This window comes from Podarcis erhardii, assembly GCF_964252035.2.
Source record: "Podarcis erhardii genome assembly, chromosome: 7".
Classification (NCBI taxonomy): Eukaryota; Metazoa; Chordata; class Lepidosauria; order Squamata; family Lacertidae; genus Podarcis; species Podarcis erhardii.
Genome location: NC_138511.1, coordinates 6,723,392 through 6,736,492, shown reverse-complemented (window position 1 = coordinate 6,736,492; position 13,101 = coordinate 6,723,392). Strand labels below are relative to the sequence as shown.

Sequence of the window (13,101 nt, the reverse complement as noted above, 5' to 3'; positions counted from 1 at the left end):
GGGGGTTCCCCAGCTTCTCTGCATCCAGCCAGTCCATGACACCACTGCATTACAGCTTCCATCAGCTGCAAAACTCCTACAGATCACTGGGCTGCGGAAAGACGGAATTAAGAGGAAGAAAGGTGCCGCACAGCACACGATGTTTGGAAGCTGTCAAGCAGGCAGATCTTAGGTTTTTGCGTAGAAAACAGAAGAGGGCAGATAGGGGGTCCCACCTTTAGGGAGCCCTTTGAAGCGTCAAAGGTAAAAGATGGGGGAAATCCTGTTAGGTCATTTAGTTTATCCCCCCTGGGCTCCCGGCAGAACAGTCTGTGGTGCTATCTCCTGGGCTTCACACCTAAAATAATTTAGTTCCAGCCTTAATACAAAAATACAGATCTTTATGCAAAGGACCGATCTTCCAGCGGAGCCTTCCTCCTCCACACCGCTGCCATGGGAGGCATTTAACAAGCTGGCAAATTATAAACAGAATAAATTCAGTTCTCCTGAGATCATAGGGGAAACAGGGAGGATGGGGAATGGAGGGAGATTGCATATTGCATCAGTTGCACGAAGGTTTCAAGGGATGAGTGAGTGGCAGGTTCTGTTGGGGCTTGAACCAAATCCTAGATCATGGGTAGGTGAACTAAGGCCCAGGGGCAGGATCCGGCCCAATCGCCTTCTAAATCCGACCCACAGACGGTCCAGGAATCAACATGTTTTTACATGCGTAGAATGTATCCTTTTATTTAAAATGCACCTCTGGGTTATTTGTGGGGCTTGCCTGGTGTTTTTACATGAGTAGAATGTGTCCTTTTATTTAAAATGCATCTCTGGGTTATTTGTGGGGCTTGCCTGGTGTTTTTACATGAGTAGAATGTGTCCTTTTATTTAAAATGCATCTCTGGGTTATTATTGGGGCATAGGTGATTAAATGGGCACAGGACATTGGTCATAACATTATGTTTGCTGACTGGGAAAAGTTGTGGACCACCGGTATGAAGTTTACGGCATGCAATGCCTTGAGAGAGAATATTATGAAAATGATTTATAGGTGGTACATGACCCCAGTCAAGCTTGCTAAAATTTATCACCTGCCTGATAATAAATGTTGGAAATGTAAAGAAACTTGAGGGTACATTCTTTCACCTCTGGTGGACGTGCCCAAAGATTAAGGCTTTCTGGGAGATGATATATAATGAACTGAAAAAGGTATTTAAGTATACCTTCCTTAAGAAACCAGAGGCCTTTCTTCTGGGCATAGTTGGCCAATTGGTGTTAAAGCAAGATAGAACGTTCTTTATGTACGCAACAACAGCAGCAAGAATACTTATCGCAAAGTATTGGAAGACACAAGATTTGCCCACCTTGGAAGAATGGCAGATGCAAGTAATAGACTACATGGAGATGGCAGAAATGACTGGCAGAATCCGAGACCTGGGAGAAGAAGCGGTGGAAGAGGACTGGAAGAAGTTTAAAGACTATCTGCAGAAACACTGTAAAGTTTATGAATGCTAAAATGATGTTGGATTTAAAAATAATATAGCATTAGTGATATAGGTTTAAAAGCTATGTAAAAATGTAGTTGAAAAAGGGTGAAAGACTAAAGTTATATTATGTCAAAAGTAAACAATACGTTAAAGGTGTTTAAACATGAGGAAGGACTGGAGACATAATAGAATGATTTTAATAATCAGAAATGAGTTTTGAAAGAGGGAAAGGATTTGCTGTATCTGATTGGATAAAGAGGAACACAAAAAAGGGAGGCGTGAGGAAGTCAGGAAAGAAAGTTTTGTAAACATGAATTTAAAGGCTGGAATTTTTATTCTTAATTTTTTCTCCTTGCTTTTTGATAGACGGAATTTCTTTTTTCTTTTGTACCTTTGTATTTTATTTTTTTTATCTGTTTTATCTGTTTTATGTGACTTTTTGGTTTTTTTTTACTTTTGTGGTTGTTATGTTTCTTCTTTTCTGTAAAAGCAAATAAATATATTTTTTTAAAAAAAATATTATTGGGGCATAGGAATTCGTTCATCCCCTCCCCCCCAAAAAATACAGTCCGGTCCCCCACAAGGTCTGAGGGACAGTGGACCGGCCCCCTGCTGAAAAGGTTTGCTGACCCCTTGATCCTAGATCAAATAAGAAATTCTGCCTTAAAAGCCTGGATGTTAGATTAGAAATATCCCAGGGGCAAAAGAGATGATCACATGTACACTTTGGAGAAGGCAAGCCTTTAAAAAAGAAGAAAAGGGGAAAGTAGCAGATATTTTTCCTCCAAATAAAGGTAACTAATTTTTTTTTGGGGGGGGGGCAAGTGTGCCAAAGGTCAGGTCCAAAACATGGGAGGCTCCAGGCAGGATTTTCTGCCATAGCAAAGTCGAAGGAGAGGCAGTGTGGTGCAGTGGCTAGAGTGCTGGACTGTGACCTGGGAGACCAGGGTTCGGCCATTAAGGGTGACCTCGGGTGGGTGGGTGTCAATCAGTGCCTGCCAGAGTAACCTACCTCGGTGTTGTTGTGGGGATTAAAGGAGGAGGGAGAGAACCATCTGTGCCACCTTGGGCTCCTCGGAGAAAAAGGCGGGATATAAATGCAATCAAATAAGCAGCCTTGGAGCATTTTCCGTGCTTCTCCTTCTGGCCTCCCTCCCAGGCCATTTCGAGCCAGGCTCTCCATGGGGCAGCGGCCCTTGCTCTCCCCGCCCCCTCCCGCTGATTGGCCAGCAGGATCCGGGGGGGCCAATCCCCGGGGCGGAACCCGAGCCTCCTCCCGGCGTGTTCCTAGCCGGACCAGAAGAGGAGACGGACCGTCCCGCCGGAAGTTCCGCTGCGGAGTCTGCGGGGAGAGGGAGAAGGCGAGCTCGGCGTCGGGAGGGGAGATGGGCCGGAGTCGCTCGCGGTCTCCTCCGCGGAGGGGTGCGTAGTCTCGGCAGCCGCCCGGCCTCCCCCTTGGGGTCCTGCTGCTCCTCTTCGCCGCCCTTCCGGGAGGCCTCGTCCTCCTTCCCAGCTGCCCGGGCGAAACCTTGGCTTGAAGGTTTCTCCTTCGGGAAAGGAGGAAGCAGCTGCAGGCCGGTGCCTTTGCACCACGGGGAGGGCGGGCGGGCGGGCGGGTTGTGGGAAGCCCAAGGCAGGCCTCGTCTCTCTTGGCCTGGGAGGCAGAGATCCCCGCGGATCGAGGCCGAACTGAGTCCCCGAGGGCGCGTTCCTCTCGTAGGGTGGTGGGGCTAGTGAGGTGCTGAGGAGCTGCGAGGCAGGCAGGCAGGGTTCAAATTCAGCCGCCCATGACGCTCACTGGATGCCTTTGGGCCTGTTGCTGCATCTCAGCCCAACCCACCTCAGAAGGCTGCTGTGAGGATAAAATAGGGAGGGGGAGAACCAGGCTGGCCTCCTTGGGAGGAACGATGGGCTATGAACGCAATAAAAAACAAAGGAATAGCTCTTTCTCAACCACTTTGTGGAACTGGCCCTGTTGTAGATGCAGAACAGGTACTGTGTGGAGCCAGTAAGATATCAATGTTTTCTGCTTTGTGGCTCCTTACAGTCAAGCAGTATATACATTTTGTGCTATACATAAAGGAGGTGGTGTCCGTGGTTCTCTACCACCACCACTAACACCCTCCATTTTTATCCTCACAGCAACTCTGTAAGGTAGGTTAGACTGAGATTATAACTGGCCCAAATTCATTCTTATGTGTTCTGTATCTGACAGGATATATAAACCTGGGGCTCTGCTGGCCTAATAATTTGATTTAATACCTGGCCTGCTCCCTAAGGTCCAGCACCCTAACCACTGCGCACACCCTGGCTCTTACTTTCTTACTTAGAGAAGTGACATTTATCTCCATTAACTTCTCTCTTTTTTTTAAGAGGCCTGGATAAACTCATGCAGGATGAGCCTGTTGGTGGCTAAATTAACATTCCAGCTTTGGGGCTTTGGTTGGTGTAAGAAAAGAGGATGCTGGACTAGGCAGGCTTTTGGTCTGATCCAACTGAAGGGCTTTTGTTAAGTTCTCACTCTGGCTCTCCCACCCCCAACAGATTAGATGCACCTTGAAGGCAGATGCCTATTTCATGCTTACGAGAATTTTTTTAAAGCACCGTATCTATCAGTATGTAAAAAGCCACCGGAGCAAACATGGTTGTTTTGCTGTGGAAGGCAGAGTGTGCAGAACGTTCTTGGAGTGTGTTTTAACTTGGCTAGAACTCAGAGATGTATAGGTGTGGAGCTAGTGGATTTCACTAAGTGCCCCCTGTAAATCAAGCACAGCTTCTGAAGACAGAATGGGACCTGCCTTATGTTGCCCTTACCTCTTTGGAAGGAAGGAGGTTGCAGGATACAGGATGGAGCAAACTTTTAAGATGCAGGACTGAGACTGAAAAATACACTGGTTTGTTGAAGCCAGTCAGTGTATATAGTATGTTTCTGTAGGAGGAAAGCTGTACTTTAGAAATGAAATTCAGATATGCAACTAAAGTTGCTTGCTCTGTATTTTAAGAACGTCGGCGTTCCAGATCCACCTCACGTGAGAGGGAGAGGAGAAGACGGGAGCGATCAAGGTCTCGGGAGAGAGACAGGCGGAGAAGCCGTTCCCGTTCCCCACACAGGCGACGATCCAGGTGAGGAGGTATCATCAGATAGTAGCTCTAAAGTTTCTGGCGAACTTGTTCTGTAAACACTGTTCTTGTTGTAGGCAATGGGTGTGTGAGGCAGAGCGGGCTACTAACTCTTGCCATTAGCAATATTGGAAAAGATGAGCGGGTAGTTTGCTTTAAAAAAAACAAACAACTCCCCCCCCCCCATTGCAGGAAATTATGACCCAGTTAACTACTCTACCTAAGGTAATTTTAAATGATGTATGGAGGCCCTCTTGAAAGAATTCTCTTGAAAGAATAGAGCCAGCAACTGGTCCTGGCAGTTCAGCTGTTTCTGTCCCTTCTCATGATAGCTCTAACCATATTAGCTCCTTTCTATCCCACCTTTAGCAGTGGCTTTGCTGGGATGTTTAACAAGAGAAAGGATTTGTTTTTAAGGTTGAACAGATGGTTTCTAGGCAGCTGAAATATCCTGTTTGAGTGAGGAAGAGAAAGATCTGTCCCTTGATGTGAGTGTAGCTAAACACGTCCTCCTTTCTCTGTAGACCTGCAACTCCCCTCCATTTGCTTTGTAGAGAATATTCTTCCCCTATCCTCTTCCATAGCACCTTTCTGTTATTCTGAACCCTTCTCCTGCAATAGACTACCCTATCTATACCGTTGTTTAATAAATGGTAGGAGAAAGGAGGAGCAGGCATGGGTACTTCTTTGTACTCTGCTTTAAAGACCCAGCCTTTCCTTCCATCTTTCCTCCTGTAGCCTCTCCTTGGTTACAGGTGTTGATAAGGCAGAGATTGCCTTGTTTCATCCTGACAAGATCCCTATGAAGCACCTTTCTAAAGGAGGTAGCTGTGGTGGCAGCAATGCACACTTCCACCTCTCTCCCTCTTTGTGGCTGCCTGGCAGAGGAAGCCGTACGCTTCCTTGACTGAGGTGGACAGAGCATTGCAGGTACTTGACAGTTCTTTGCTCACAGACGTGGTGTCGCCCACAAAGCCAAGTGTGGGATTTTGTGATGGTTTTGTTTTGTGTTTTCACAAAAAAATCAGCAAGTGTGCTGGTGGTGCTTCTTTTGTGTGTTGCATAATCCAGCAAACACACCTTTCACTTGCCATTCAAGTGCAACCTGCTCTGGTTTGACTCTCTAGGTCTCCACGACGACATAGATCCAGCTCTTCTTCCCCTTCCCGGCAGAAAGAAAGGCGAGATGATGAGAAGAAAGAGACCAAAGATGCTAAAGGCAAAGAGCGTCAGATCACAGGTAATGAAACAGCTTGGGGTGTTGCGAGCCATGCTGGAGAATAGTGTGTCATGATGCACCTTATTAACTTTCGCATTCTAGTTTGTGGTCAGATTTATAGGGGAGGGGTAGTTTGCTAATGTGAGAAGGATCTTGCCTTTTGGGCAAGGTTTGTTTGACTTGATGTGTTTCTGGTTCTGTTGGTGAGGACATATCCTGCCTCTGTTATTGAGAGCCTGTAGCTCATGTGTTGCACTGAGTCTGAGGGTCCATATAATCCTTTGTTGTGCCAATAAAGGCACCTTTGTTTCTCAAGTGTATCATCTCTTCACACACCAAAAAATCCACAGTTGTGTTTTTCTAAACACTTGTTCGACAACATTTTACGTGGTTCTATACTGGGTCCTTGAGATGTGGCTCTTTTTGAAGAGTTGGAAGGATTAGCCCTTTGTTTTGGATGGCTGACACCCTCTTCAATAGAAATACAGTGGTACCTCGGGTTACATACGCTTCAGGTTACAGACTCCGCTAACCTAGAAATAGCGCTTCAGGTTAAGAACTTTGCTTCAGGATGAGAACAGAAATCGTGCTCCGGCGGTGCGGCAGCAGCAGGAGGCCCCAGTAGCTAAAGTGGTGCTCCAGGTTAAGAACAGTTTCAGGTTAAGTATGGACCTCCGGAACGAATTAAGTACTTAACCCCAGGTACCACTGTACTTTCAGAATTGTTTACCAACCAAAGAATAAAAATACAAAACACATTGATAGTATAAAATCAAAAGTGGCAGAACACAGCAGACAAAACAAACTGATATGAAACAATCAAAACATTCCAAAAATTATGTTGGGGTGGAAGGAGATACATAGGTGAACTGTGTCCTTATTACACATGTTAGAAAGAATATATATATATATAAATGCCAAATAGAAAAGATAAATTACAACAGCAAACTTGCAAAGTTAGCAAAAACCTTGGTGAGCATCAGTGACATGATATTTAAACAAATAAAATCCAGAATATTGAAATAAAATTCAGGGTGACTCCCCCAAAAGAAAAGTGAACAGAGTATGGTCTGGGTTCTTCTGGTGAGGAATTAATGAAAGAAATGAAGGAAGACCAAGCTATAAAATTTATCTCTGGGAATAGTCACCTCTGACTACTCTGCAGTGTTGTGTTAGTTTGTTTATGAGCACAATCTTCCAAACCCTATCAAGCCAGTTTTGCATAGTTAACAAACAATCACTTCTCCATAAGAATGCAGTCTATATCCAGACTGCTGCCAGGAAATGTCTTAAATATAATATCTTTTATTTATTCCTAGCAAGGCCAAGTCAGGGTGTTTCACCATTGTAATAGTCAGAATCCTAGAAATATGCTGTTTGAGGATGGTTCTGTGGCATTATTTATCTTTAACTCTCTTTCATTTTATCTCCTTGTTTATCTCCTTGGCTTCTTTTTCAGAGGAAGACCTGGAGGGTAAGACAGAAGAAGAAATTGAAATGATGAAAATGATGGGATTTGCATCATTTGACACGACAAAGGTGAGTGTCTTCTTAGTGCCCAGAATTCCTAAGAGTGAGATGTGAACCACTCTGTGCACTGGGACAGAAAATCCACACCATGTGGTAGTGGATGCAGAATTCAACTTCCTGAGAATCCCTTCCTTTTTGTTAAAAAGGGGGGCAGGTTTCTAACACTGCAAGTTTTTTATAGAGTGGTGCTTGAATGTGTTTGAGCAAGACTAGTGAGACTTCAGAAGATTCCGTATGTGTAACCTTTTGCAGGGCACAGGGCTTGGATTGCCTTGGCAAATCTTGAATGCAAAGAGTTGTTTATTATTATTTTATAATAGCAACATCTTCTTTTGTAGCACACTGTAGGTTAAACAGAAAGCCATTTATGGCAAGTTCAGATCTTCCTCACTTTATCAGACCATGGTCCTGAGTTTTCCTCGCCAGTCATTTAGAAGTGGTGACTCCAAATGGTCTTTTAGTGTTCTTAATGGTGGAACAGAAATGACAGAAAGGCAGCTTGCTCAGCTACTGGGGAGGATTCAGGCTTGTTCTATAGTTTGTGCATCCACACAAGGCAAGGTTGAGCTCCAGTAGGCCTGGCCTTGGGCCTTTGCACTAGATTCTAGGACAGGAGTGAAGAACCTCCAGCCCAAGGGGCCTCCCCATCTGGCCTGCCGCCTCTTCTCCTTGCCCACCCAGTACAGCAGTTTAGCTTGAAGAAGCCTCCTACTGGCTTCAATAGGAGGCTCCCCCCCAAAAAAAAAAAAAATTGTGGCAGAGAGCGTGCATGTAAATGATGGAGAGAGTGAGTGTGTGTGTGTTGTGGGAACTATGAGGTGGTCCTACCCACCACTGATACTCAGCCCCTGGAACATGTTCCCAAATCTTCTACACTACAAGGGGCTTCCAGACTTGAAACCTGTCGTACAAGTTCCCAGGAACTTCCAGGTAGCTTGGAAACAACTCATGGAAGCATTACTGTATTTTTTGCCCTATAGGACACACTTTTCCCCCTTCAAAAATAAAGGGGAAATCTGGGTGCGTCCTATGGGGCGAATGCAGGCTTTCGCTGAAGCTTGGGGAGCGAGAGGGGTCGGTGCACACCGACCCCTCTCGCTCTCCAGGCTTCAGGAAGCTATCAGCAAGCCTGGGGAGCCCACGGGAGTTCCCGGAGGGCTCCCTAGGCTGCGGATAGCAGCCTGCTACCCGGAGCGCGGGGCACGCTGAAGCAGAGCGCCCCACGCTTCGGGCAGATATCCGCAGCCTAGGGAGCCTGCTGCCATTGTTTATCTCCTCTAAAAACTACAGTAGGTGCGTTTTTAAAAGCTCGGGCTTCCCCCGCGGCTGGGGGGGGGATAATTTTTCCCCCCTTTATTTCCCCCCCAAAAAACTAGGTGCGTCCTATGGGCCGGTGTGTCCTATAGGGCGAAAAATACAGTACATTGGCATTGTGTGTAGGAACTCTGCCTAGACATATTTCCCAAAAGCAACTGCAAAAAAGAGTAAAGAGTAAGATATGATTGGCTTTTGTTCATGTCCTACCATTCCTCCAAAGTTCCATTGGCTTTTATTCTCACTTTTCTCCCAGAAATGGGCTTTCACACTTCCTTCTGCAGCCCCATGAAAATCTACTCAGGGTTGTGGGGATGTCTAGGATACAGTATAGGGAATGCGGATGGAGTTGGGGGCGGGGTTGCTGAAAATCACCCCCTCCCTTACAAGAACAGAGGAGCAATGCAGGCTCCAATCATTGTCCTCTTCCCCTGGTCAGGCTTCCCTGCACCTTACGTTGTGTGAAGATGACTTTGTATTTCTGTTTGTGTTTTGTAGGGCAAGAAAGTGGATGGCTCTGTAAATGCCTATGCTATCAACGTATCACAGAAGCGGAAGTACAGGTTGGCATTGTTCAGTTAGGACCCAACTGGCCATGAGTGTGGAAGCTCTAAGGTCATGTTTGTGTTGGGCGGGGATGTCACTATGTTCACAGGAATACTTGGAAGAAGAGATTTTGGCATTGCTTCAGAACCCCCATTTTTTAAATAGAAAAACAAAAGTAGATTCCCATTTGTGCAAAATCCTGAAATGATTACCCTAAGTATTTCACTTGGTTCAGAAAATCAGTATATCCTGGGGTTTCTCAGACTTGTTATGTTGAGCTGTCTTGTGGATAAACAAGTTCCTAATTGTGGCAGTAGAGCAACCAGGATTTCCCATTGCAGGAGCAAAAAACTGTCACGATTGACTTCCTATGCCTCCTGCCCTTTCAGGATTGCCTTGCATAATGTAGAATTAGTTTGCTGCCATGTGAGGTTCTTGCTAATTGAAATAGAGGATCTGTAAGAGTTACTAGCCTTACAAATGGTATCTGCAACAAAGGTTTACAGTGTGGAGTGCTTCTTTTCAAGATACCAATTTTACAGTCCCTTTCCCCAGGGTATTCCATTCTCCCTCCAATTCCCGCCCCCCCCCCCGACACCCTCCAGTTATTTTGTGAGCAGTAAGCAGGCTTAGTCCCCAGAGACTGTTTTTGGGTCATTATCCCCCACATAGGATTGTTCTTCCAAAATGTTTTTTTGTATTTCTTTAAACTTTGGAGTTCCCCAAGCCTACTGACATCTCTGCTCGTAAGTGTGTGTTGTGCTGTGCTGTTTTAATTGCATATGGACCACACACAGAGAATGACTTCATGGATTTTGCTACCATTAATTTCTAAGTTAGAAAGTAAAAACAGTACCAATAAAGATGCTTCGAAGTCAAGTGTGCTTTTTTTATATGAATTCTAATTAGCACACAAGCACAGAATTGTGATTAAGAATATAAAAAATAACATACTGAGATTAATTTTTCTAAAATTATTCCAGCACTTACAGCTGGCAAAGGCATTCTGGGTAATGGATGGGCAATGCCAAGAAAAAAATCAGGAAGATGGGGTGGGCGTTCAGAACTTTTAGGGGTCAGCAAGAAAGTTCACTGCTAAGGTTTGCCTTTTCTCATTGCAGGCAATACATGAACAGAAAAGGTGGATTCAACAGACCTTTGGATTTTATTGCTTGACACCTGTACTTGTTACATGTGAAAGACAACCTCACTCTCTAGTCCCTTAATTGTCTTACCAGCAACACCTGCGGTTAAGCAGATTTCAGCTTCTTCCCACGCAGAATGGGGATCTCATTTGTGGAGAGTCCATGGAAGTGACATTGTCTCATAGGAAGAGACGGTAACATGTTTTCCTCAAATGACATGTTTGTACAAAATGACTTTCTTTTGTGTTGCTGTGTTTTTATTTTTTGTAGGTTTCTGTTTTAAAATATTGCCACTTAAATTAAAAAAGAAAAATCTGTGTTTTCTTCTTGAGAGCACTTCAAATAGGAAGCCCCTTCTTAAAAGCTAGGATGAAAAACGATTTTCTTTTGTCTTAATGAGGTTCTTGAGATAAGTTTATTTCATTATTTCTACCCCACCTTTTCTCCAAGAAGCTCAAGATGCTATACAAGGTTCTCCCTCGTCTTCTTTTTATCCTCACAACAACACTGTGAGGTAGGTTAGGCTGAGAGTATGTGACTGGTCCAAGGTCACCTAGTGAGTTTCATGGCTCAGTAGGGATTTGAACCCCGATAAATACTTTGGTGGGTCGGGGGCTCTTCTCGGGACAAGTGTTCAACTACCACCATCTCTGCTACCTCTCATTTAGAGAAAGTCTAAATTTCAAACCCCACCCCACCCCCCGGTTCTCCCCCTTCATTGTCTTGCTTCTGGCCAACAGTGGGCCTTGCCGCTTTTCTTGGGTGCCTCTAACCAACATATGAACATGGCAACACAGCTCCAATGGACTTTTCCCATTAGCTTGTGTGGTATCCTAACTTCTTCCAATAGTTTTATGGGAAAAATGGACATTTAGTGTCTCTTCTGCAGTAAATGTGCAGAATTTTACATACTAATCAGTGCCATTTCTTTAGTACAGAATCTTGGGGTAGGTTTGTTTATTGCCCTGTGTGAAATACACACAACCTTCATCATAACTCTGAGACGTAGTATCAAGATAACAATTGCTGGTATTTGGGTGGTGGTTGGAGGCACTGATCATGAATATCAAGCCATAACAGTTGCCCTGCTGGGTCCAACCAAATGTCTGTCTAGTCCAGCACCCAGTTTCTGCTTATATGTCTGGGAGAAGACCACATGCAGAACACGATAGTTCTGGCTGCCCCTTTCTCGGAGTCTCGTTGGCATGGAGGTTCCATTAGCTGGCATAGCAAATAGTCATTGACCCCAGCCTCCATGATGCCATCCCTTAAAAGCAGCTCAGAGTAGAAGCTAACATCCACAGTAACTTGCTAGTTGTGTTGGATGCTTTCCCTTGTCTCCAGTGGCATCGGAGTACACTTCACATGAAGCACAGAGTACTTGTTTGCCCCTCTTGTGGTACCTGCTCCTTCTGTTTTGGAGTACTCTCAATGTGTACATCATCACCAGAAGTTGATGTTGCTGATGAGATGCTGTCATGCCTACTTGGAGCCAGAGTAGCTCAGTCGGTCCAGCATGAGACTCGCAATCTCAGGGTTGTGGGTTTGAGCACCACATTGAGCAAAAGATTCCTGCATCGCAGGGGGTTAGTCTGGGTGATCCTTGCAGTTCCTTCCAACTCTACCATTTTATAATTCTCTGACTGTCAAGCAAAATGAAACAAGATGACTTGGTTTAATGGGACACGGGCAGCACGCATAGCTGACATAAATCACTCACTGTGTGACAAAATGAACAGGAGTTGTGCGTTCCTAATGAATTGTGCAACACGTAAGTGGAAGGAACTGCCCCGTGGGGGGGCGGTTTCCCATCTTGGGATGGTCTTGACCATAGAGGGTACTACCAGGACATAGGACACTCCATACTGATAGCTAGAATGTACACTTTAAGGCTGCAAACGTTTGCATACTTAATTTGGTATAGGACCCACTGAATTATTTAACACTGAGATTAGGGATTGGGCTGCATAAATGGTTCCAGCAGCTTTGCTGCTGCACAACTAATTTGATAGGTGCAGCCCAAATTAAAATCTCATGCTCAACTTCCTTTGACCTAGAATGGCAATGGGATTTATTCCTCCCACACACAAGTACATACAGAGTTCTAAAGTGAACAGGATGTTGCTAACACACAGTCCAAGTGGGTGTAGCTTGCGTAAGATTATCTGATAGAATAATATGAAGACAAAACAAACAGTGCAGGGAGTCAAAATGTGTGCGTACACGTACACACACACACACCTTTCTCTGGAAATGAAATTTAATTATGAGGCAGCTCAGGACTGCAGTTTGATTTAAAACTACTTGAGTAATTGGTAGATATTATAAAGGCTGCTTTGCGTTGCTTCTGTTTCAGCTGGGTATCTCAAATCTTCTCCCACTTCCCAATTGGTGAGGTCATATAAATAAAGGTTTCTGCATCAATCCAAAGTAAATAATGACAAGCCTCCAGCAAGAATCTAATATCAAAATGAGGTCAACATTTGTAGCACTGGAACTAAAATCTGATGCTTATGTTCATGTAAACCCCCTGGTACAATGGGAACGACTTCTGAAGTAAGCACCCATATGATCATGCTGTGGGAGATGTGGTGTTGTGTTGTGTTGTGTCTCCTTCGAAGTGTATTCTCTCAGCCACCTACAACCCCATCCATCCCACCTAACACATTTGTCATTGCAAACAAAGTGTTTAAAGCAAAGGGGGACCCTGCAAGACACTCTGATTTGTCTAAAATGCTTGGCTAGGATTAGAGTAACA

At 44.8% G+C, this 13,101-nt stretch overlaps 1 protein-coding gene across 1 annotated transcript; it reads left to right on the top strand.

Moving 5' to 3' along the window:
- The first annotated feature begins 2,732 nt into the window (after positions 1 to 2,732).
- SNRNP27 (small nuclear ribonucleoprotein U4/U6.U5 subunit 27) lies at positions 2,733 to 10,660 on the top strand. The gene is made up of 6 exons (XM_081871990.1): positions 2,733 to 2,891; positions 4,472 to 4,592; positions 5,717 to 5,829; positions 7,268 to 7,347; positions 9,151 to 9,215; positions 10,320 to 10,660. Exons 1-6 carry the CDS (start codon positions 2,855 to 2,857, stop codon positions 10,372 to 10,374), a joined length of 471 nt encoding a protein of 156 aa, XP_081728116.1. The 5' UTR covers positions 2,733 to 2,854; the 3' UTR covers positions 10,375 to 10,660.
- The last annotated feature ends 2,441 nt before the right edge of the window (positions 10,661 to 13,101 follow it).

Coding starts and splice junctions, on each gene's coding strand:
- SNRNP27 (XM_081871990.1), top strand. CDS start 2,855: ATGGGCCGGAGTCGCTCGCGGTCTCCTCCGCGGAGGG. Junction 5,830..7,267: donor CAAAGAGCGTCAGATCACAG/GTAATGAAACAG, acceptor CTTCTTTTTCAG/AGGAAGACCTGGAGGGTAAG. Junction 9,216..10,319: donor TCACAGAAGCGGAAGTACAG/GTTGGCATTGTT, acceptor TTCTCATTGCAG/GCAATACATGAACAGAAAAG.